Source organism: Ceratotherium simum, chromosome 5, assembly GCF_057802395.1.
Source record: "Ceratotherium simum simum isolate JZ-2026a chromosome 5, ASM5780239v1, whole genome shotgun sequence".
In the NCBI taxonomy this organism is placed as follows: domain Eukaryota; kingdom Metazoa; phylum Chordata; class Mammalia; order Perissodactyla; family Rhinocerotidae; genus Ceratotherium; species Ceratotherium simum.
In genome coordinates this window covers 23,656,130-23,682,632 of record NC_141904.1, presented here as the reverse complement: position 1 = coordinate 23,682,632, position 26,503 = coordinate 23,656,130, and the positions used below count along the sequence as shown (strand labels likewise).

Genomic DNA, 26,503 nt, shown 5'->3' with positions numbered 1-26,503 from the left:
CATTTTTGCCTGATTTTTTATAAGATTTAGGTTGTGTTTATGTAGTCACAAATCCCTGTTAAAATCCATTGGTTTAATAGTTAATTTAGTTAGAGAAAACTCAGACCAGTTCTTGGCATTCTCTGGGAAACTCAAAATATTGCTTAATTTTCAGATATTATCTTGGTGTTGTATAAAGGGCATAGGATAGAATATAAATCATTGTAGCTTATTTTTAAATAAATTTGTATGTTTTCCCCTGATTTTCTAGATTCTGTGTATATAGTAGTAAATCATGTAGTCTACCCTGATTATTTTTACAATTTAATTTCACGTTACCATTTCTGAGTGTATTTCCCAAGCTGTGCCATTAGGAAAAATGTACTATCTTCTGGATTTTGACAATTGGATAATTTTCAAATAATACTTTGTAAATGAAATGTTGACTCCAAGAGACACAGTTCAAAATAATAACAACCAATGGTTGTTCAGTTACAAGTAATAGGAATAAACAAAGATTGTAATAATTTAGTTAGAAATCCTGGTGTTGAATTAAAAAGCAAAAGTTTTTGGATGCAAAAAGGATTGCAGAATACTTGTGTGTCTTTTGAATTAGTAAATCCTACAACTGAGACTTGAAAAACTCATAAAGACATTGAATACTTATAAACTATACATTATTTATGTTTTTTTAAATTAAGAAATATTCATACTTTTTGGCTTTTCATTTTTTTCCCTCTAAAGAAATACTGTATTTCATATTTCAAAAGAATTTTTGTTGAAGAAATAAAGAGAACTTTTTCCCTTTATATATTTCATTTTGTTTCTTTTTAAGGAAAGAAAATAAAACACAACTTGACTCTAAAGTGGTGGTGTTATAATTTCTTGATATTGATCAGAGCTTCCAAAGTTGGTATGTTCTATAGCCCACAAAGTCAAAGGCTGTTTAAGTTGGTAAAAAATTTAAAAAAAAATTATAGTTGGTTTAGCTTTTTGAATCTAAAAGTTAAGTCTTTTCCTGAATAAGAAAAAAATACATTAATTTGAACTCTCTTTAGTCATTGAGTAAATTTTAAAAGTTAGGCTTCAAGTTTTATCATAGATTTTTATGTATCCTATTTACATATAATCAATAATTTGGGAGGATGTGGGAAATATGCTCCCATCATTAACATTTATTTTTGGTATAATACCTTTTTTTCCCATTTGTATGTAAGAAGGTCATATGTCTCTTGAAATAACAATGAAGCAGTGATTGGAAATATTAGAGTAGAGATAATAGGGCAAAAGCATACTTTGGGTTTAAAATTTAGAAGTCTGGGTTCTGGTTATGTTCTTAGAATGATATGTTTGTTAACCTGTTATTTTTAAGAATATGGAGTCATAGAATAATTTAATTGCTGAAAGTTATACTGTATTAGTCCATTCATGCCGCTATAAAAAACGGAAATTTATTTCTCACAATTCCGGAGGCTGGGAACTTCAAGATTAAGTGCTGGAAGATTTGGTGTTTGATGAGAGCCCATATCCTGGTTCATAGACAGAGTCTTTTCACTGTTTTCTCACATGGTAAGAAGTGGTAAGAGAGCTTTCTGGGGGCCTCTTATGTAAGGGCACTAATCCCTTTCATGAGGGCTCAGCCCTCACGACTTAATCATCTCCCAAAGGCCCCACCTCCAAATACCATCACATTGGGTGTTAGGATCCAACATATGAATTTGGGGGGACACATTCAGTCCATAACATATATTAAAGATAATCGAGACCAGCCTGAATTCCCCATCTCACTCCTCCACTACCCAGTCATCTTAAATTCTTAAGGACTTGCCATTTTTGTTATTTTTCCAGGACATTATTTAGTAAATAGATGAGAAAAGAGGGTCTAGAATTAGAGCTTCTTTCCTAATTCTTAGAGCATTGCCTTTCTCACTTTAATGTGTTGCCTGTATTTTGTTGAGAATCTATGTAATTATATGACACAAACTCCATAAATTCTTAAGAATAAACACCCGATTTAGGGAAACATTTGGAAAAAGCACACAGAAATAAGACAGACTAAGGTTTACATGCTAGCTCCACCACTTGCTAACTGTATGACCTTAGGCAAAGTAATTAACCTCTCTGATTCCTGGTTACCTCATTTGTAATAGGGGAATGTTAACAGCTCCTATATCATAGAGTTGTAGGGAGCATACCTGCAAATCTATAGAACACCTGGCCCAGTGACCTAACATAGTAAGTAACAAGTACTAGTTTCCTCACCTTTCCTTTCTCTCTCTCTTTTCTAAAATTTCCTTTATTTTAATCAACTTTTTCACCTAACAAAGTTGTCCTTTGTCTCAGAAAAGTATTTTAAAAAATCTATGCAGTTCTAAAGTGGCAAGAAATGAGTATTTAAGGATCAGATCTACAGTTATCTATAAAAGATCAGATCTACCATTATCTACAATTACCTATAGATTGTATAGGGGGAATATTTATAAAACCCATACTTGTATTTAGCCTCACAATCTCATTATCAGATTTTCTTGTTTCCATATTTGGTCAAGTAGCACCACAACTTTATAAGTTAAACAGTAATTTCAGAGAGCAAAAATGTGTAACCTTTGCATTTTCCAGAAACCAAAATCAGAATATTACCTTTTATTGTTATCTCCATAATGGAGCCACATTTGAGAGAAGAAAAAATATCACATTTCAGTAATGACTATATCTTCTTGAAGTAACTTTTTTATTTTTTCTGATAGTGGAACTGGTCAGTATCTTCTTGTTATATACAATCTGTCTGAACTAAGTATTGATCAGTTAAGGCTCTGAAAATGTTACCTTCTCTTTAAATATTAACTGGTTTGTTTGCATTTACAGCCCTAAATTAACATAACCTAAACTGTCTTCAGGATACATGTTACTGTTTGAGTTCTTTTCCTTCTGAAACCCCTTCAAAACCTGTTTATTATCTGTAGCCAGGCTTTAGGGGAAATTTTTTTTTCATATTTGTTTATTTACATAGTTAGCTGCAAGCTCCAGTCATCCAAGGCTGTGTAAATGTTTATCTTTGAAAAAACGGGCATACATTTGAAAGATGAGGATAAGCTGCTCTGAGTCAGTCAGCACAGAGAGTTCTTCCCCAGGACACACTTTCCCCTGGTGTTTATTCCCAGCTGAAATGGCCCCCTGTTGGCCCCATGGGTCACTATTTGTAATGTATATTCACATGCTGTGCTTTTTAGGTTTAGTGGTGAAATAGACAAAATCAATTAAATATTTGGTTGGTAGTGTTGAAGTGTGTTACTGCATCTATAATTTGAGAAAATAATGCATAGAATTAGAATTTAAAAGTGAAAAGTTATAAATCTTTTAAAACATGTTATGAATAGCTTGCTTATTACTTATTGGTCTGCTTTATAGTTACATAGCTCTATGTAATGCTTAATTTCTGATTTTTGATTTGATGGACAATTTGTAAATCTCAAAGGTATAGTTTAAGGGTGAAATTTTCATAGAATATTTTATTAAAAATTGATATTCAATATTTGTCTATTTTCTATATCAAATTACCTTGCCTTTTGGGAGAAAGTAGCCGTGGTTAGTAATCCTTTTTTTTTTTTTTTTTTTTTTTCTTTTTTTTTCTAATCCAGAGCTTTCACAAGTGCTTTTTGTTTGTATCTTTTCTTTTCTTTTTTGGTTCAAGAGAGCTAACATATTTTCGATCATTCTGCAAATCTTGATTGTACATGCATTACAGGCCAGGCAGTGTGCTAAACCTCCAAGACCCAAAGAAGAATAAAACACAGACCCTGCCCTTGGTGCATTCATGATCTAGAAGAGGAGACAAACATGGAAGTAGCTAACATAGATAAGGATTGGTGTTATAATGAGGGCATTTTACCAAGAATTGGGGGAGTATCAGATGGAGTTGTTAAAATTGAGGGGTAGGTGGTGGGTGGTGGGAAGGAGGAAGATGTTTTGCTAGACATTCTAGAGGGACAGAAGTTTTCTGTGAGGTCAACGATATGAACAAAGACAATCTTCATTTTCTACTCTCTAGCAATGCATTCTTTTTGGGTTTTTTGCACTATTAGAACAGATAGATTTGATTGGCCTTATATTTGTCAGTGACAAAATTATGCCCTTACCTAGAAAGACAACTAAAGTGACCCATACAACATAAGTATTTACATATATTTGTTTCTTTGTGATGACATTTTTACTTTGCATGAACTGCTATTTTGACAATATTAAAGTTTTAGATTTTAGTGTATCATAGATATTTGATATTTTTAAATCAATGATCAAGAAGTTTGAGAGCTGAAAATGTGAATCTTCACATCTCACAAAATCGTATGAAATAGTTGATAATGATACAATTGAGAATGAATATTATATGCCTAGAAATATGGGAAAAATCAATAAAGCAGCTATGGAATAAAAAATAGCCTGCTAATGAGAGAATATTTGAAATTTAAAAGACGTCCTAGTATCATCTGAACATATGGACATAGTTTTCATTCCATGATTATAGATGCAATGTTCTGGGATAGATATAGAAGTAGTTTAGTCTGGTTGACGTATTCTCAAGGAGTTTCAAAGATTGTATTTAAAGCTGCTTGTTCAGATTAGAAAAGTAGTTCAGATGACATGCCCAAGTCTCGCAACTCATTTGAAGTGAAACAAGACGGTTGAACACCATCTCTTAACTCTCATTCCAATTTTTAAATATGCTTCTAGATCTTAAAGTTCTCGTGAGCAGCAGAGCTCTCCTATCATTGAACCAGGCAGAGACCTCATGTTATTTGGGTTTTGTTCAGTCCACAGTAATAAGTTCATAATCTCTGAAGTAACTGCTGTTGCTTCTTGCCCTTCTCTCACCATACCAAGGGGCCACACCCACAGCCTGCTTCTCTCCTTGTTATTCTGACCATGTAGGTTGAACACGGACCATTTTTTCTACATGAGCGATGTGGGAGAGGGTGGAGGGAGTAGGATAAATAAATAAAGCTAGAGTGGGCTGTTTGGCATTTTTAACTCAGCTCCCGTGCCTGTTTCTCCCACTGCCACATGGGCTGCTGATGGACCCTAGAGAAGGAACCCCATTTTCCTGCCTTTATATCTCTAAATGCCGTTCCCAATCATAATATTTTTAAAGGATCTGTGGAAAAATGAGAATTTTCTTATGGTGCTAATTTTCAATTTTACAGTAGCATTCCATGTAACAGGTTTTTGGAGGCATCTCTTTGGTTCATATAAAGATATCTGTGGTCATTAATTTTTTTGTGGTCATAAATTTTTCAGATTTTGGGAATATCTGAATTATTGAGGGTGTGGATAACAGAATAGCAAATAAGAAAATAACAGAAGGCCTTTTATAAAGTCAGGACTAGATTTGGGTTCTTTTAAAGTAGATGAACTTTCAAGTAATATAAAATTTCAACAGTGGAGAATACTTCTTCCTAACACAGGACTTTTTATGAAACATAATTTAATTTGGACAAGGAGGTCATGAGAAAATGGTTCATCTTCCACTGTCATGTGGAGCAACTGTTTTAAAAAATCAGTAATAAAAATGCTACTCCCATTGGTGTTCTAGCCTACATGGGAAACAGAGTGCAGACTCAGATTAGGTCTCCACACCCTGACTTGGTTTTTTTAGCATTTCCCTCAACCTTTTCTCTCCCACTCCCAATATCCAGTATTAATAGAAGGGGATTAGCCAACTAGAATATAATCAGAAACTTGGAAATAGAGGGAAAACATTAGAACGGCCAAAAAGTTTGTTCATTAAAGTACATTTAGTCGCAGGAGAGCCCTTCCAGTCCTTGCTCTGCTTCCACTGAGTCTTGTTTCTCATTTTTTTTAATTAAAAAAGATTATGATAGTTTATGATGTTGAAATAGGCTAGAGTGTATAACAGTTTCAAGTCTAGTTTGTTGTCCTTATTTTAAAAAGGACAAACTGAGCCCGTGACAGACGGGTACAGATTTAGGATTTCTAAACGCTAATATGTAATCATTATACGAATTAGTAGCCGATATCCTGGCAACAATGGTCATGAGAGAATTACCACCAAATACAGAATAGAAAACCCCAAAAGCAAAACAGTGGGGAGTTATTTAACCTAGGGGCAAAGAGCCATGCATTTTCCGAACATATACCACATGTGGACAAAATTTTTTTTATGTCTTAGAAACGTTTTGGAATTCGCAACATTTTTGTGTTGAGAAAAAAGAATCACTTATGTGACATACATTGGCTTTTCATCATGCTGGGTAAATGAGGTATTCAAGCATGGGATTTTTAAAAATTAGTGAACTTTTTAATTATAAAACAGTGAAATTTTCTAGTAACCCTTGGGTGAGGGATATTTCCTTACCTTTTCAGAGGCCCATTTAAGAGTTTTTTCCAGGTACGTTAATCCAAACCAATTATAAAGTACATACTGACCTTAAACTAATGTTTATTTTATCACATGGCTCATTTATCTTAATCTTAAATTACCATTTCCTGGATCTTTGAGCCAGTCTATTGCTAAGCGTGGTTATATTAGGCTCATGATCCACATATTGGATCTAGTTCTTTCCAGCATTATTTTTGGTAACTTATAGATGTATCACTGTCATCACTAAAGATATGCTTTCCTTTTACATGTGTGTACACGAGAAGAGGGAGGTGAAGGAAGCTGGGGACAGATGTCTGGTGTTAGAGACAAACACAGACAGGGAGACGCAATAAGATAGAGACAAAAAAGAAAACAAAACCCATTACGTCTATAACTGGTCTTAGTAGTAGCATCATTCATTTAGAATTTGTTATATACTGTGTTCCATCTGATGGAATTACCTTGATTTTTTAACCACTTGTATTGTTTAACTTTTAACAAATATCTGTCTTCTTTCCCCAATAATACTATGTAAGTATATATCATGTATATATTTATCTTTATATCCCTTGAACCGTTATAGTTGTTACTTTAAAAATTGAAATGTATATATGAATGGTTTTTCATCCTTAAAACACTCTTTTAAGTTTCGCTGTCCAATATAGGAACCACTAGCGACATGAAGCTATGTAAATTTAGGTTTAAATTAATTAAAATAAAATAAAATATGTAGGTCTTTAGTTGCACAAGCCATATTTCAACTGCTTAATAGCCACATGTGTTTAGTGATTACCACATTGGACGGTCAGGTATAGAGCATTTCTGTCATCTCAGAAAGTTCTGTTGGATAGTGCTGATCTAGAGGTTGTCAATGACGGATGGATTCAGTGAAAATATAATCCATTTAAATCTTTTTAAGAGGAAGTACTTATTTCAAGTGTACATGTATTTCTATATGTGTAATACCCTGTAAGTTAGCCCAGTTATGGAAAACATGATGTAAGAGATAGGACTGACTTTCAGTTAGGACATAAGATTTTGCTAAATAAATGCCTGTTTCTAAATTACTGAAAAATAATTTGTTCTCAATTTTATAAGTATTTCCCTTACAGTACTGTTTACATTATAGACTGTGTGGCAAATTCTTGATCATATAGAAAGTTAGATATCAAATCCATGCTAGTTATCATAAATATCAAATTAAGTGAGGTGAGGTGGAGATACAAAGAAGGTCTGCAGGGAGGTGTCTCAAGAAGGGGATTTTTCCTTACTTATTCATTATGTAAGAAACGTCAGTAAACTATGGAACATAAAATATATTCATTTCAGACAACCTTCGTAGAGATTGTCTAGTACAGGATCCTTTTCTCATCTCATTTCTAAATGCTGATTCTTTGATTAGTGATATAATGGCCTTTTATTATGTGCTTAATTTTTTATAACCTTGGGATGCATCTTTTATTGATTCCTTGTCTAAAAGTGTATTTATTGGGGTTATCTACTTTAATATGACCCTGAATTTGGAAGCTTTTAAACACTATATTTTGAAGAAAATAATACATTAAAAAAATATTAGTATATCTGACAGTCCAAAACTGTTGGTCACTCAGTTCTTTGTGTCCTTGTGGATACTGAGGTGGAGGCTCGAGATTTCTCAATTCAAAATTAAGTCCAAACCCGAATCAAAACATCAGTGTGAATTAATTTTAACAAAGCTCCGCACAGTGAACTATTTGTTGCCTTTGTTTCAATGGATCCTCATCATATGAGAACATATTTCACCTAGACATAGGAAGAAATGCATTTTAAGCTTGTAAGTAATTGTGCATTCTGTTTTTATATTTATTTATATATGTATAAGTGATATGCCCTGATGTTTCATTATGGAAAAAAAAGCTTTAAATAAAAGTAAGTTTTTAAAAATTCCTGATACACGAAGCAAAAAAGCCAGTACAGTTTCTAATTGCCTTTTAGAGTCTCTGAGTTCCCTCATTACCTGTGATTTAAGCTAAAAATGAGGTAATTATAGATAACATCAGTATTTATCTGGTTGATCTTGGCACCTGCAGTCCTAATGTTGTAGCTTACCGTATCTGGTGCCACATGTTACAGTCTGGTGCTGACACACCTAATTTACGCTTCTCATATTTCCATTGATTTTTAAGTTGGATGTTCCTTGTTCTATATGGATAGTATTTTTAAAATCATACCTTTAAAGTGGTATAAAGGTACATACTCTTCTACGTGGAATATTGGAATTATGGTACAGTCCTTTCATTGGTAGAAATCTTTCACTAATATATTTCTATACAGATTTAAAAATTTGTGTCCTTTTCCCTTTGCATTTGATAAAACAAATATGATCACAGTTAATATGGCAATTTTTTTGAATATTGGTGTGCCCTTTAAGATTATAAAATTGTATAAACCGTTTTGCATCAGGTTCAGTTTTCTTGTGCTTCCTCACCTTCAAATATTCTTCCCGTCTAATTCTAATCTTATCCTGCTTGAAGATCACCTTCATCTTGCCCTGGCCTTTAGTTCTACTGTTACACTAGTGAAATCTCAAAAACGAGATGATCATGGTTAACTGGCTGACCTGTGAACTGCAGGGTCATCTCTGAGAGCTCCTTTACCATACACCCCCTTACCACACCTCCCTGACAGCCAGAAACGTGTCTCCTCCCTGTCACCTCCCTCATTCTGTGACTTGTTGAACTTCCCCAGGGTGAAAATCCTTTCTCTGCTCCACTCAGCAATTTCATTATCAGTAAAAACCAAAGTAGCTCCTCTTATCCTAGTTTTGGAGATCCTCAGTGCTAAACTGTATGTAGTCTTTGAACTCTTTTCAGCTATTGTAGTTGTTTGGGTTTCTCTAGTTAGCCCCATAGAGACGTTGTTCACTGTCCAAATAATGCCTGAAAATGGAGTAGAAACTGTTATACAAAATATACAATATAAATTAATGTTTTCTCTTAGTGTATCATCATTTGGAACAATGATTCAGAAATCGTCTAGTCCAGAACTGCCACATAATTAAGTCATCTATGCATTATTTAGGTTACAAAAGTATTTAAACAATTAAATTTAGAAGGTACTAACTAGTTTCATACTAATTTTATTTGCATATCTTGGGGAAATACATTAAAATATGTAATTAGAAATAGATATCTCCCTATGATCATCAGCTATATTTATTCACTGCATATTCTAGTTGATTTCCATATCAAAAAAAAATAAAAGCCATTGCAGGAGGCTTAACTATCTAAATAGGTCTTCTTAGAGAGAAGGCATCAGTTGCTGCTACAAAAGTTGATTTCATTTACTTAGAAATGATTGTGACGCTCATGGCCGACATTTTTCATCACTCAGTTTTCTTTTCTGAGGAGCACAGAGGTAGGCTCAGAATCCTTCTCAACACAGTGCTTCCAAGACAGCCACTACTAATCCATTAACATGGGCTTGAGAAATGAAACTGACCCCTCCCAGCCCCTCCCTCCCCCTCCCTGCTTAGATGCTGGTTATGATTTCAGGGACCCAGTGCCTGCAAGGCAGAGTAGTTGTCACCAGATGGCACTAGTGCTTTGTCAAGAGAGTTCTTAAGGCCCAGGTCTCTAGTCTGTTCCATTTTAGGTGTTTACACATCTGAATGTGCCTGGTGCTTCTTAACCACTCCCAGCAGCTGTTGACTTACCTTCTCAGTCCAGCTGGTGAAAACTTATCTCTATACCCTTGGACTTGATGTTCAAAAACTAAAAATGTAAGGAAGAAAATATAAGGTCACTTTCTATCTTCCTTGTTGCCAGAGGCCATTTTTGTCTTTTGTTGTCTGAAGTATCATGTTTCCCTTTAGTATTGTCTTCCATGTTGTTCCAGAAGATGCTTTTCCTCATCTCATTCCTTTTGTCTCTTGACAACTTATTTTTCTGAGCCTTAGTTTCCTCGTCCATAAAGAGAGTTTAAAATATACACTCTAGGAGGGTTGTTGTAGAAGTTAAAAATTATTTACCTAAAATATTATATTTTATAACATAAATGGATTTTTTTAGTATTTTAATAGCATCATTGCCAGATTTTTTTTATTATAGACACACTATATATTTTTTTATGTAAGACCAAGTTAAGCAACTACGTTTTCTTTATTTTTGTTAATTAAACCTAAAAATTCCACTACTGACTCCTCAATACTTACTATTCTTTTCTCATGTTTGCCTGAGTTCAGTAGTCCACCATTCGTATTTGTGATTGTAAAATCTTTTATTTTGGTCTAGCTCCCCTCAAAGAGCTAAAGTTGTCAGCATTTTGTTCTCTGTGGACTGATGAATCTCTGACAGCTCAGTTCTTGGGGCAGCATTTCAGTGTCTGTGGTGCCACTATTTATTATTTTCTACACTGAGTTTTCATTTTTCCGTATAAAACTATTTTTCTCTCCTCTGTGCTGTAGGAATGCTTTGCCTTAATCATATTATTGGTTTACACATCCGTCTGTCTACTCCCTTAACTTAATGCCTTTTTTTAAATATCTCAGAGTGCTAAGCACATAGTAGGCACTAAATAAATGTTTATTATGTTTTCTCTGTATCACAGTTTATTATTGAAACACTATTCCATAGAAAAGAAAGACAATTAATAGGTTATCTTGTGGCTTTTATGTTCTTCTGTTGTGGGAGCTCTTCATCAGTTTGAGATGTTATATCTTAATTGGAACTATAAGTACCCATGAATAAATTTAAATGATTGTGAGTTTAGAGATAATGTTTCCATTTCACATGTCTCAGTCTCCTTTTCTCTTTACCAACACTGTAATCAAGGCACAGGGTTTTATTTAAGCTAACAAATAATTATCCTTCATTACATAAGTAGTATGTAACTTGACCTTAGAAGGCTGCTTAACTTGACAAGATGGCAATGAATCTAGCCACCAGCTGTGTCTACTCTCACCACGTCTTGGTACCTGTGAAGAGAGCTGATTTGGGAAGAGGCTGGGGGAGTTGTTGCCTCCCACCCCCCTCTCTTATCTGGAACGTAGTAGTGTTTTCAGGCCATGGGACTGCATGGTCTCTCACAAATTTTGATTCCTTTTGGGTTCAGAATACATATGAAATCGGTGCTTTCTGTTCACAGACCACAAGCTATTTGAACATACTTTAATTTTCTGAGATGTACTCCTGTAATGTTCTTATGTACTCATTGCTGATCTCGTCTTTGACTATTATTAAAAACTGGATAACAACAAAACTTGAACAATATGAGATGTGGATAATATATGTGAAATTGTTAGGAAATGGATAATGTATTTAAAATATTATAGATAATACAAATGGACTAAAGTGGTTTTAAAAAACCCCAGGATTTCAGTGATCAATTCTTTGAACTTGGAGTGGCCAAGAATTACTTAAGCTTGAAAACAATGGAAACAAATCAAGAGAAAATAATGTTAGGTTTAAATTATAAACAAAAAGTTTCAGTGTGTTGAAAATTAAGATAATTGAGATAAAATTACATATATATGGCAGACAAAAGTGTGATGTCTTTAATGTATGAAAACTTCCTCTCGGACCAATAATAAGGCACCCTAAAATAAAAGCAGTATTATAATTATTGACAATCATATTAATTTTTTAAATGTTATGATATGCTGGGCACCCTTCTGAGGGCTTGTCATGTGTTTTAATCCTCATAATAATTCTTGGAGGTAGATGCTGTTATTATTCCGTGTTATAGATGAGGAAACAGAGGCACAGGGAGGTTAAGTAAGTTGCCCATGCTTGCACAGCTAGTAACTAACTAGTAAATTGTGTACTGTTTCTGAATGCATAGCTGCCTTTTTGATCCCAGGAGTGTGGTTCTGACGTCCATTCTGTTAAGCACTATCCTATACTGCTTACAATAGGCAAAGGACAAGAAAGGAAGTTTTAACAAAGAAGAAATAAAATGACCTAAAAGCATGAAAAAATTTCAGTTTCACTAATGATACAAATACAAATTAAAATAAAAATTAAATATCATTTTCTCTTATGAACAGAGTGATGAGAGTAAGAAATTTTCATGGAGTGGTGGTAGGAATGTATTTCTTCCAGTATGGGCTTGGAGTGTGTGTCCCATTCGGCATACTTAGCCACAAGCCCCTACTGGCAGAAGGCTTGGCGCGGTCGGGGGTCACTGCTACAGAGCTGAGACTGGAAGTTCTCCTGCTCGTGGCAGTAGGGAAGGTACCATTACCTTGGCCACTCTTCTGGAAAACCCCGTGGAGAGGATGCGGCTTGCTCCACAGTCGGGTGTTTAAACTTCGCATGTGCAGTTGGTTCCGTTACTGGCTCTAAGACAGCATAGTGCACAAGGCTGTCCTTTCTCAAAATGAGTCGGCTCTGGCCAGTGACAACTGCATGTATATATCCCAGGAGGACTGAGGGGTCTAGAGTCTTTCTTTTGAAGAAGGCTCTCTGAAGAGATCGCTAGGGTTTCAACTTTGATAATAAATTTTAAATTATAAGTTTATTGTGGCATTATGAAATCGGAGAGAAATTTCATAAAGCTGTGCTCAGTAGCCTCAACTGTTGACAAATGATTCTTGATGTTTAGTTTGCTGCAAGATGCAGGGAATATAGGTCTACTTCCTTTATTCAAACTCAGTAAATGGTTTGGGACAATTAATTTCCAATTGTTTCCCAGTAGAGCAGATTTACTTGTATATTAATGAGGCACAGGTGTTAGGCCCCTGGTGTCTGCGTGCCTGGGAGGCATATTTCAGTTGTTTATCTACTCAGCCATAGGTACTGCAAGGTACTCAAGCTTGCCTTTAACAGTTTTTACAGTGAGGCTTTTTAATTTTTTGATGTTTTTTTCGAATTTGCCTGCACCTGTTAAAATTTTAAAACTGATCATGTAGAAAGAAGTTGCAGAGATTTCAATAGTAAATAGCACTAAAAGTTAAAGAAAGTAGTCTTCTATTATATTTAACTACCCAGCCTGACATAAAAGAGAAATGGGTTCATTTAAACAGATATTTCACGTGAGAAGCCAATATAATCTACAATATACTTTTTTGTTGTGTATTTTTGGAGCAAGAATATCTTTGTCAATGGCTAAAGCAGTCATATACTTACATTAATATTGTTTTTTTTTCTTGTTTATTTACTGAACTGCGCTACCAGCATTTTAGAGGAAATGGAATAGCCTCCATAGACATTATGAATTTCAGTAGCTGGCATAATTATAGCGATCTACATATTCATTAAATCTACAGAAGAACTCTGTCCAAAAAGACAGCCATGCGTTCAGAAACAGTACACAACTAAATATATACGTTTTAAAAGTTGCATTTCTTAGACTTATTTAAAATTAGTTTCCTGTAGCACTCCTCTCCAAGCAGAAGAATTTTAACAAAAGGATCCCCATGCTTTGGTTTCTTGCATATAGGAAAGAATGGGAAGAACTATTTGTAAACAACAATTACTTGGCAACAATAAGGCAGAAGGGGATTAATGGGCAGCTGAGAAGCAGCAGGTTCCGCAGCATTTGCTGGAAGGTAAGAAGAAAATATTTATTTACAGTTTGTGGTTGCAGTATATCAACACATTACCTGATGCCCTGGAAGATTACCCGTGCTGGGGATCACTGAATTTTCCAAGCGACTTCACTCTCGGTTTTTTGGCCGTCATGTTTATCTTTCATAGGACATTTACTGATAAGGTTGAACCACCTTAGTCCTGAATAACTGGTGATGGTAAAGGAGGCATTTGAAATAACTCTTTTCATCTCATTTGATGGTGCGGAATTCAAAGCAACACCTTTACATTCCCCAGAGGCTTTTGCAGAAATCCTTGAGGCTGGGCAGGAGTGGAGGGGGGTTAACTTTCAGGTTCCTATTATATCAAGTGCCGTCATTTAGCCATCCTCCCTTTTTTCTTCTTCATAAATAGCAGATGGGCAAGATTTTTCATATTTCTTTTACTAGAAACACAAAGCGAAAAGCAGCAAGAAGGAGAAGTGAAGGAAATTGGGTCAGTCTCCTTCCAAAAGAGAGGCCATTGGTTACCAAAACTAGTAATAATAATCTACAGTTATCTTTTTAATTGCTTGGAAATATTGTCCCTTTTTGTTCTTTCAAAATGAATTAATTTAGGTTCAGACTCATTTCTAAAATGACTTCTATTGAAAGTTTTTTAGGGTTTATCTGCATAAATTGAGCGTACAGAGTGTGTGCAAGTAAAGACAGTAAGGAACACATGATGTATTAGACAGTGTTAGATTTAATAATTTAGATTTAATAATTAAAATACATTTTTCTTCTGTTAGATGCAGGTGGTAAAGGCAGGAGACCCGCTGCTAGAATATTCGTTTACAAATGTTTGTGCCGCGCCCCCCATTCCTTGTTGTTTAACTTTTAGTATCCTTCGTTTGCTAAAAATAATCTCAAATCCAGATTTATTTTAATGCTGTATTAAACTAAATTAAATCAAATTTGTCTTTTTAAGAATGCTTGTTATTTTCATAAGCTGATTGCCAGTTGTAAATTACATTTTCTGCTGTAACTTCTTAGGCTGTGTCCTCAGGTTCTTGTCTGTCCTTTATCGGCTTGTTTTAGGACAAATCTTAAACTTGACATTACTGATAAAACCTTGTGCCTGTTAATACCTCCAACACCCCCATTAATATAAGACTGTAAAATGGGAATTATACTTGAACCTCAATGAATTTTTATTGTTAATTTTAATATAGATCTAGAGGGGAGGTTGATTCCATTTTGTGGGTGGCTTTTGGGATCTTGTTTTTTGGCCTTTGTGTACTTTTTGAATTGTCCAAATATGTATTTCTTAAATATCCCCAAATATATAATTTATTGAGAATTATGAATTTGAATATCTCTTTCAATTTTCAAGTGATTCTATTTGGCATAGTTTCACATTTTACTTCTTATGATTTTTACAAAAGTTTCCATTTTTTTTCTTAACAGCTTTTTCTTTGTGTTCTTCCTCAAGATAAAAGCCAGTGGATAAGTAGAATTAAAGAATTAAGAGCATGGTATAGCAACGTTAAAGAGATAGTAAGTTGTACTTTAATTCATGTTTTCTTACGTATGCTTTAAAGTCCAGTAGCCTCTGATCCCTGTGTATGTATTTTCTTTCTGTCTTTACCAGCACATCACAAACCCGAGGAAGGTTGTTGGGCAGCAGGACTTGATGATCAATAATCCCCTTTCACAGGATGAAGGGGTAAAGTTCCTCTTTATTTATATCTCAGCCTCTTTTGCCCATAAGAATATACTTTTGAGACTGGTTATCAATCACCGTGAAAGTAATGTTATTTTATACCAACTATTTTTTTTTACCCCACATGCTATACCACCTAAAACCTGATGGGAATTATTCCATGCTGTGTACATACTGTGTTATAGGAAGTTTATGATCTGGGTTTCTGTGGAATGGCTTTACAGAGGAGTCGTCCCAGGGTCTATAAGAACTAAGGGTAAAATAGAGCATAAAGATGAGGGTAGAACTGTTTTATCAAGGTTACAGTGGGAGTGGGGAGGCTAAGGAAAGCCTCCTTGATGATAAAAATAGAGAAGGGTTCACTTGGTTGGACTCACTTCTAGAAGAAAAGTAACTAGTAAGTCTATGAAGAAGTTTTCAAAAATCAGGAAGATCAGGCGTATTTCCACTCCTATTCCAGAAAAGACTAGGAATAATTACTGCTTTAGAGGTATTGTATAACTTCTTCAATTGCTGCTCTAATTTCTGTTTCCCTCCTAACATAAATTTTTTTCCAGTTACTATATAATACTAGCATTTCTTTTCCTGATACCTATAGTTATTATAATATAGTCTTATGATATAACAGCATAAAATGTTAAGAAATTTTCAAAACTTTACAAAATTTACATTTTAAAAACTACATAAAAATCTATTTGATTAAAAAACCAATCTTTGTAGAAAACATTGCATATCTTAGTGCGTTGGGAATTCAGGTCAGGTTCAAGTTGAGACGAGTTGGCTTATGGCCCTGCTGTAATCCAAGCACACCTTTTTGTTGTGCTATGGGTAGTAGTGGGTGTATAGCAGTAAAAGTATCATTCACTTTATATAGATAATAGAAAAATTTAGAATATATACAATAATATCACTGGAAAAGTTGTTGTTAGAATGAGGATGTGTTTCGAGATTAAACTAAATTTTAATAAAAATTATTCCAATCTCAGGTTTCCTATCTGCCATGTGAAATGGTAACTCAGAGAAGGATAAATTTAATGATTTAAATCATTAAATATAGATCATAAAAGTCAAGCAAAGGTGTGAGATTATTTTAAATAGATTGTTCTCCTTATTTCAGAGTCTTTGGAACAAATTCTTCCAAGATAAAGAACTTCGATCAATGATTGAACAAGATGTCAAAAGAACGTATGTACAACTATTTACAAGTTACTTTCAATAATTCATATTGGTGTTACCTCTTTGTAATTTTAGCAAAATACAAAATCCATAGAGGAGCCTTGATTGAATGCAGTATTCTACTTGTATTAATAAGAAAGTTATTTTGGCCAGATTTTGATAATAACGATGATTTCTATTCTTAAACTATAGATTTCTGTATTCCCTTTTTCAAAATAAATTACTATATTTATAATATTGATAATCTTAAAATAATATTTAATCAGTTTTTCAATTGCCAACAATTATTTGAAGTCATGTGCTTCTGATTAAGGTTATATTATGTAGTCATAATATTGGAGAAAAATTTATCTTTTGCTTTGTACCTTTGAATCCCTTTCTAACCAAATTACTTTTTAAATGATAACTATTATTTTTATCTTCCTTATTTCTTTTCCGCTTGAAGCCATTCAGGTTTGCAAACACCTCTTCTCTCAACCTACTCAGTATTTACCATGCGCAAGAGTAGTTTCTTATTTAACACATAGTTAATATCCATAGCTTTTATATATTGCACCTCATCTTTCTGGGTCCTGTAGCGAGAAGTATATGGAATTTGTGTAGGAAGATTTTAGGGTAAGTTCTAGCAACATATGTTACAATCTTGGGCAAATTCCTTTCAATGCACGTCCTTTCCCCCTCAGTCCTTTTCTGTAAAATGAGGATAATAGTAACCACCTTACAGAGTTGTTGTAGATTATAAATTAGATACGTCTACACTTTAGATTATAAACCATTACATAAATATAAGTCAAGTTAATTTAATCGTTAGGATCTAGGATGAGCCAGGTATATGTGGAGTCCTGGGTATCGCTAGTGCCTTCTTCCGAGTCCCTGTGCTCCACTCCTGGTTCAGCTCCTCCTAGATCTATTACAGTGTCAAAGCCCCTGGCTCTCTGACATTCATCTCTTTCTGGGTCCCAAAAACAGAACAATCAGCTGACGTGGACCGCTGTTATGGTTATACTACACATTTAACAAATGAAATTTTCTCTTTTAAAGTGAAAATAATTCAGAGGAATCATGGGTTCAGAGTACAACAAAACTGTAGATACCTGGAAATGGTAGCAGGTTGGGGGCGTGGGAGGTATGGGATCATTTTGATGAGCTTAAGTTAGCCAGTTAAGCCAGGAGTAATGAATTATAGGGAAGCTACTCTCAGAGGTGTTGGGTAGGAGTGCTTGATCTCCCTAGATATGGTTTCAGAAAGTAGAATGCCGTTGTGTTGGTGCACAGGAGGCACTCAATAAATAACTGTTGAATAAAACAAAAGAATGAATTTCCTTGTCAATCATGTAAGTAAGTAGGTAATCAGTGGCAGTAAAACAGCCCTCATAAAAACAAAATGCACAGTAGATATTGCTAACCAAGCGGTAAAGTTATCTCTTTTAAGAAATGCTAGGAAGTTATCTTAGAAAACTTGGCAGCTTCAGCTTGAAGTGGCTAATAAGAAGGATGGTACTCAATCTCTCTACTGTTATCAAATGGAAATGGAGGCCCCATGGCACTGGGCAGTCACGCACTCAGAGGCCATCTGGGCCAGATGGGTTAACAGAAATAGCAAACAGGCAAGGGGAAAAAAAAACTTGGATAGCCAGACCAACTCGGGAGTGGCTTTGGGAGCCTGTTCATCATTTTGGTTACTTAGCTCAAACATTTTTGCTTTGCTGTTTGAGAAAGTGTTATTTCTTGAAAGCTGTGTTCTTTTAACTATTTGGTTTTATATTTTTAATGTATTTTTCTTATAAAAATGTCTATGTGTATGTATAACACACATATATGGCTAATTTTTTTCCCTTATAATTTGTCTCCACTAGTACATTTTAATTAAATTGGCAAACTTGGGATTCAGGGAAGGCGTCTAGGAGGCCTTCTAGTTCATAGCCTAGTTGGGGGAGGCTACAGATCTTCTTCCCTAGAAGGCTCTCCCCACATTTAGAGTAAGTCTCCTTGCCATCTCTATACTTTTGTCGCAAGAAACTTAGCTTATAAGGTAAGACTGTCAGTCTTATTTTAAAGCTACCAAATTGCCTAATCATAAAAGCTGAATAGTTTGAATAATTTTACTACTTTGGGTAATACATTCTCTTTATAAGGCACTACAGGATCTAAAATCCATGGTTTTCAATCCAGTCTGTAAAGCAGCTCATATTACAATAGGAGAAGAAAGGGAGAAGTACAGCTCAGTGAATGTTACACAATGTTACTTGTTCACTAGCATCTGTGATAAGAATTTTGTTTTTTTAAATGTATATTTAGTGAATGTCTACGATGTTTCAGGTTTATCCTTTGCATTGGGGGGACAGAGTGGTGAATAAGGCAGAGAAGGTCCTGCTCTCACAGAGTGTACATTTTAGCAGTGGAGGTGGCAGGTAGAGGGGAACAATAAGCATGGATAACTAAAGAGGATCATTGTAGAGGGTGGTAATTGCTGTGAAGAAGTAAAGCAGGGTAATAGGATGGCTTGAGGGATGGCTACTTGAGGAACAGTGATCCGAAAATGCAGCTCTGAGAAGTTGGCATTTGAGCTGAGATATGAAAAAATTTTTTAAAGCCAGCCATGTAAAGATCTAGGGGAAGAACGTTCCAAGCAGAGGGAACAGCTGGTGCAAAGCCCCTCAGTGAAAATGAGCTCAGTGTTTAGAGGAACAAAAGGAAGGTAGCTATGGCAGGAGGCAAGTGATTTAAGTAGGGAAATCAGATGCCGGACAGGCAGGCATTAGATCATAGTAAGGACTTTGGGTTTTATTCCAATTTCAATGGGAAGCCATTGGAGGATATTGACCAGAGGTGTGATACATAAAAAGATAATTCTGGCTGCTGTGCTGTGGGGTAAAGGTTGAGGCAAGAATAGAAGCTGGAAAAGCAGCTAGGAGTCTATTGCAGTTTTCTAAGTTATGTTAGTGACTTAGAGTAAAGCTATAGTAATGAATTTGTTAGGAGTAGGTAGGTTGAAGATACACATTTTATATTTTAAAATACCATTAGCGGGTCATTACATGTAGTGTTCTCACGTTAATCAGTTCAGTTCCGTTTGTACTGCTCTATGTCAGGCCCTTTCTACCTCCTACCTAGAGTCTCTTGTTTAATTGTTCTCTTTGAATCTGTTACCTTTCTCTTTCAGTCCATTCCATGTGTTGCAGCCCATTTTTCTCAAATCACATTTCTAGTCATGCTACTTGCCTCATCTAAAACTTTCTATGTCTCTCTGTGGTCTGCAGAAGAATGGACTTACCCAGCCGCCCTAACACACACAGTTCCCTGTTAGGGTTTTCCAGTTATCTTTCTGTTATTGATTTCTAGTTTAATTCCATTGTGGTCTGAGAGCAGACATTGCATGCTTTCTATTCTGTTAAATTTGTTAAGGTGTGTTTTATGGTCCAGAATGTGGCCTGTCTTGGTGAATGTTCTATGTGAGCTTGAGAAGAATGTGTATTCTGCTGTTGTTGGATGAAGTAGTCTATAGATGTCCATTATATCCCGTTGATTGATGATGATGATGAATTCAACTATGTCCTTACTGATTTTCTGCTTGCCAGATCTGTCCATTTCTGATAGAGGGGTGTTGAAGTTACCAACCATGGTAGTGGATTCATTTATTTCTCTTTGCAGTTTTGTTAGTTTTTGCCTCACATAGTTTGACACTCTGTTGTTAGGCACATACATGTTAAAGATTGTTATGTCTCCTTGAAGAATTGCCTCCTTTATCATTATGTAATGCCTTTTTAAATCTTTTAATTAGTGTCAGCATGGTATATTTTTCTCCATCTTTACATTTAAAGTGAGTTTTCTTGTAAGCAACATATAGTTGGGTCTTGTTTTTTGATCCACTCTGACAACCTCTTTCAGTTGGTGCATTTTGACCATTGACATTCAAAGTGATTATTGATATAGTTGGATTAATATCTATCATATTTGTTACTGTTTTCTATTTGTTACTCTTGTTCTTTGTTCCTACTTCTGTCTTTCACCCTTTCTGCCTGTCATAGTTTTAATTCAGCATTTTATATTATTCCATTTTCTCTCTTAGCACATTGATTATACTTCTATTTTTACTTTTTTTAGTGGTTTCCCTAGAATTTGCAATATATATTTAAGCTAATCGAGATCCACTTTCAAATAGCACTATACCACTTCCCAGATAGTGTGAGTACCTTATAATAACAAAGTAATCCTAATTCTTTGCTCTATCTCTTGTATCATTTCTGTCATTCATTTCACTTATATACAAGTGTACATAAGCATATATATATTTATGTATGTAAGTATATATACACACACATAAGCATACATAGTTGAATACACTGTTGGTATTATTATTATTATTATTTTTTTTGTGAGGAAGATCAGCCCTGAGCTAACATCCATGCTAATCCTCCTCTTTTTGCTGAGGAAGACCGGCTCTGAGCTAACATCTATTGCTAATCTTCCTCCTTTTTTTTCCCTCGAAGCCCCAGTAGATAGTTGTATGTCATAGTTGCACATCCTTCTAGTTGCTGTATGTGGGACGCGGCCTCAGCATGGTTGGAGAAGTGGTGAGTTGGTGTGTGCGCGGGATCCGAACCCGGGCCGCCAGTAGCGGAGCACGCGCACTTAACTGCTAAGCCATGGGGCCGGCCCTGGTATTATTATTTTGAACAAACTGTTATAGCAATTAAGTATAAGAGAAATAAAAGTTTTCATTTTACTTTCACTTATTCCTTCTTATGCTCTTCCTTTATGTAGATCTGAGTTTCTGACCTACATTATTTTCCTTTTCTCTAAACAACTTTTAAAATAATTTCTTGTGAGGCAGTCTACTGGCAACAAATTCCCTCAATTTTTGTTTGTCTGAGAAAGTCTTTATTTCTCCTTCACTTTTGAAGGATAATTTCCCAGGATACAGAATTCCAAGTTGGCGTTTTTTTCTCTCAACACTTTAAATATTTCACTCCACTCTCTTCTTGCTTGCATGGTTTCTGAGAAGAACTTGGATGTAATTCTTATCTTTGTTGCTCTATAGGTAAGGTGTTTTTTTTTCTCTTCAAGGATTTTTTCTTTATCTTTGATTTTCTGTAGTTTGAAAATGATATGTCTAGGTGTAGTTCTTTTGGCATTTATCCTGCATGGTGTTCTCTGAGCTTCCTGGGTCTGTGGTTTGGTGTCGGGCATTAATTTGGGGAATTTCTCAATCAATAATTTTTCAAATATTTCTTCTGTTTCTCTCTCTCTTCTCCTTGTGATATTCCCATTATATGTATGTTATTCCTTTAGTAGTTGTCTCACAGTCCTTAGATTTTCTGTTCTGTTTTCTTGCAGTCTTTGTTCTCTTTGCTTTTCAGTTTTCAAAGATTCTGTAATATGTCCTCTAGCTCAGAGATTCTTTCCTCAGCCATGTCCAGTCTACTAATAAGCCCATCAAAGGCATTCTTCATTTCTGTTATAGTGTTTTTTTCTCTCTAGCATTTATTTTTTATTTTTCTCTTAGGATTTTCATCTCTCTGCTTACATTGCCCATCTGTTCTTGGGTGCTGTCTACTTTACCCATTAGAGCCTTTAACATATTAATCATAGATGTTGTAAATTCCTGACCTCATCATTTGAACATTCCTGCCGTGTCTGGTTCTAATGCTTGCTCCATCTCTTCAAATTGTGCTTTTTGGTTTTTGGTACGCCTTGTAATTTTTTCTTGATAGCCAGACATGATGTACTGGCTAAAAGTGATGTATCTGCTGTAACTGGGCCTTGAGTAATGTGGTGATAAGGTGAGGGCAGAGGGGAAGTATTCTTTAGTCCTATGGTTAGGTCTCAGTATTTTAGTGAGCCTGTGCCTCTGGACTGTGAATTTGATGAGTATTTCTCAGGTGCCCCCACCCACTTCCCCTTAGATGGGACAAGATGGCTAGAGTGGGCTGAAGTTGGGTATTTCCCTTCCCCCTAGTCAATTAGGGTCTATTAATACCCCAGCAGGTTAGTCTAGGGTTAACTGGTTTTCCCTGAGGGCAGGCCTTGTTAAAAAGAACAGAGTGCTCTGTTCAAAATGACTCCTTTTCCTCTCCGCCTCCTGGAAGCTGAGAGAATTTTTGTCTGTTATTTACTGTGGAAACCTGGCCAAGCTCTGGGAGGAAACCTCACAATACTGTGTAGGCCTCCCTATGATTGGGTCCCCTGGAGTTTTTCGCTCATAGTTGTCCACACTGAGCTTCCAGCAATTACAGTTCAGGTTGGCCTACCCTGGCACTGGTTCCTGCTGGTGGTTTTGCTTGTGATTCTCTTTTCTTGTAAGTTACAACTCCCAGTATTCGCCTGTCTGTCTCTCCAATCTTGGGGGCAGCAGATTGGCCTTTGCCCTCTCTTCTGTTATGGATCCAAGAAGAGTTGTTGATTTTTTCGTCCACTTAGCTTTTTACTTGTTATCTGGTTGGAGTAGTGACGTCCAAGCTCCTTGTGCAGAACCAGAACCCTGAAGTCCCTCCACAGTTCCCTTGTAGACCAGCGCTCTGGCATTATTCCCTGAACAGGTTTTGTACTTCCATTTTCCCTGCTTTGCGTTACTCAGCCTCTCCTCTGCTGGAATGCTACTTCCCCCCACTGCTCCCTGTTGGATTCCTGACAACTCATCCTTCAAGGCCTGAGTTTATTACCACTCTGTTCATGAAGCATTTTCCAGTCTTTACAATTGGAAAAATATCTGTGCCTATTCTTTGTTCTAATAGAATGATGATATTACTTAATTTTGTTTGGTCTTATGTTTATTTAGACCTGCCAATGTATTCAATCTGCCAGTGTATTCAATATATTTATATTAATCTCCTCAGGGTGCTAGGCACTGGAGATGCCAAGATAAATATGGCGTGGACCCTTAAGAAGCTCAAAGTCTAATAGAGAAAGCAGCCACACAAAAAAAGTTACAGTGCAAGATAACTCGTGCTAAAATAGAAACAGTATGTTCAAGAGCTCTGGTGTTAGCCTGGTCTCATCTTGCAAACCTAGTGGTAAGCCCCTGGAGGGCATGGACCTAATCTCGTTTTTATCTCACAAACTGATGCTTAATAAATGCTCATTGATTGTGAATCTTATCACTGATGATCACTGTTGTTCAATTTTAGTAATAACATTCTCGAACATTTTCAGTCTTCAGAGACATAAGCACACTTAAAAAAAACCACTATTATCAGCCTTCTAGTCTGAGTTGAAACAAGATAATTTCATCTCATAAACTGTGTTGTTGCCGTCATTATTGAATTGATTTGATCTGGGTATGTCACTGTATTAAATATTACCTCTTCTTTCAACTAATTTTAATATTCTTTTATTCTACTAACCCTTTTTTGCCTCAAAGGGTTTTGTATTCATTTCAATTAATTGTTCCTTATGTCAACCTAATGAGGTTGTTACTGTTCTCATTTTTATTACTGAAAAAATTGATAATCAAAAGGTAAATCAAGGAGCTTCCAATTTACAGCATTTCTAATTCAGAACTTGAAATCTTGTCCATTCCGACCAATTTTGCCATGCTTCAAAGACTGTAACATTAAATGAAATTCAGTATTATTTTAAATGATGGGAAATATTGAGTTCAGAATAAAATATCATCTCCGTATTAGAAATGCCAAAGAAGTCTGTTATTTGGTCTATCAAGGTCTTTTCTAAAAGTATATTTATAGTGTCTATAACATCATTTGCAAATTAACATATTTATAAGCTATTGCCAAATAGTATCGTTTTTTTCTTCAAATATGTTCTCCCTCTCTCTTGAATTAAATGATTAAAAGTCTTTGACTTACTTCTGTCATTGAGACTTTGACTATGTTTAAAAGTTTATCTCATTGCCTATTGGGTATGCTAGTCGTCATCTTCAGGTTTTGGTCTTTTATGTTTCTGGTTATTTTAGGGTTATTGCAGTTAGCACTTCAGACAGCTCATTCATCAGGTATAATTACTTTCTTTCCTACTTGAATCTCCATGATATGGTTAGAACTTTAAAGATCTAACTTTCTAATTTTAATGCTTCCTTTTGTTTATAGTTTACATATGGGCCAAGCTTTAGACATATATTTAAGCAAACTTTGTCTCCTCAATTTTTTTATCTTGTTGTTTGACATTTTGTAGATTCATTAATAATTGCTAAAATTCTCTTTTTAAAACTATAGATGTGGGCTGTCCAGTTTGGTAGTCTCCAGGCACATGTGACTATTTAAATTTAAATTAAGATTAAAGTTAAAAATTAAGTCTTTATTCGCAATAGCCACGTTTCAAGTGCTAATGGTTACTGTATGGGACAGCATAGATGTAGAACATTTCTCTCATTATAGAAAGTTTTGTTGGACAGCACTGAATAGCTAATTTGTTATGTTTTTGTATATGATATAATAGCTGCATTTTATTTATTTATTTATTTTTCTGTGAGGAAGATCAGCCCTGAGCTAACATCCATGCCAATCCTCAACTTTTCTTTTTGCTGAGGAAGACTGGCCCTGAGCTAACATCTATTGCCAATCCTCCTCCTTTTTTTCCCCAAAGCCCCAGTAGATAGTTGTATGTCATAGTTGCACATCTTTCCAGTTGCTGTATGTGGGACGCCGCCTCAGCATGGCCGGACAAGCGGTGCGTTGGTGCGCGCCTGGGATCCAAACCTGGGCCGCCAGTAGCGGAGCACACGCACTTAACCGCTAAGCCATGGGGCTGGCCCCTGCATTTTATTTTTTATTCAAAGTGACCTTTTAGATATGGCCTGTGCTAAGTATTTACTTTTTATTTCCATTCTCTGCCCTTAAGAAACTTCCATGAATTTTTATAGTATAGATGTCTTATCTGAGTTTTTGGTCTAATTTAGTTATTATGTTACTACTTTGAAAATTTTTTTCTATATTAACGATACACAAAAATGATTTTACAAAGTTAACTTATTGATTTTTTTTCCTTCCTATTTAAAGTCCGTCTTCTCCACAGTTCCCATTTTGGGAGAAATACCACCAGCACTCTCGTTCAACATGGATTGACGCACTTGACAAAGTTAAGATGTCCTAAATGTTGGCATCTTTTACACAGTTTCCTCCAAGCCCATTTTTTACTTAAATAAAAAACAAATTCCTCAGGGAAGGAAGATTTTACAAGCAATTTCAGAGCAGAATTGATTTTGGTGTGTGTTAATGCAGACAATCTGCCCAGTGTTAAAATGTTAAAGAGAAAAAAAAACCACACAAGCTGCCATATTCGTGTGATCACACCAAAATAGCAGCTTGTATTTATATTTTCAGTCTCCTCGAGGTGGACTGCAGGCACACATGAGTGAGTGGATGTACTTGGTGTTGTGTTGTGATTTTATTTAATGCAGGCACAGTACATGCTTGTGCATGCACGACCAGCCCTCACATATGCACTTGTTCACAGCCGAGAAAGTGAAAACTACAACACAAGCCGCTCTCTGAGAGTTGTCGGCAACCTGTGTGTGTGTTTCTTAAATATTAAAAAGGGGGAAAAACAGATTTTCAGGAATACAAGAAACAATTCTTCTATCAAATAGCCTGTAGTCCTTCCTCATTTGACAACATTTAGGGTAAAAACAAAATATTTGATTATTATGGTTTCATATATATATTTAGAAATATGTATTTTCCTGTACTGTGCCCGTTTTTAACATGTGTTTTTCCCATTTCTGTTCCATTTATGAATGCAAATTCTTACCACACGTTAACTCCAATTTACGGGATATTTTTAAACTTAAAAATTTTTTTTGTTA

The 26,503-nt window shown here is 35.3% G+C and overlaps 1 protein-coding gene across 3 annotated transcripts in view; it reads left to right on the top strand.

Moving 5' to 3' along the window:
* The window catches only part of TBC1D5 (TBC1 domain family member 5), a 537,118-nt gene that overhangs the window by 268,177 nt on the left and 242,438 nt on the right, over positions 1-26,503 (top strand). For all 3 annotated transcript variants that reach the window (XM_087430599.1, XM_087430597.1, XM_087430598.1), the window contains 4 exons: positions 13,775-13,883; positions 15,312-15,401; positions 15,496-15,570; positions 16,685-16,752. In XM_087430599.1, coding sequence (XP_087286725.1) covers positions 13,775-13,883; positions 15,312-15,401; positions 15,496-15,570; positions 16,685-16,752 — 342 coding nt within the window. The remainder of the gene's footprint in view (positions 1-13,774; positions 13,884-15,311; positions 15,402-15,495; positions 15,571-16,684; positions 16,753-26,503) is intronic.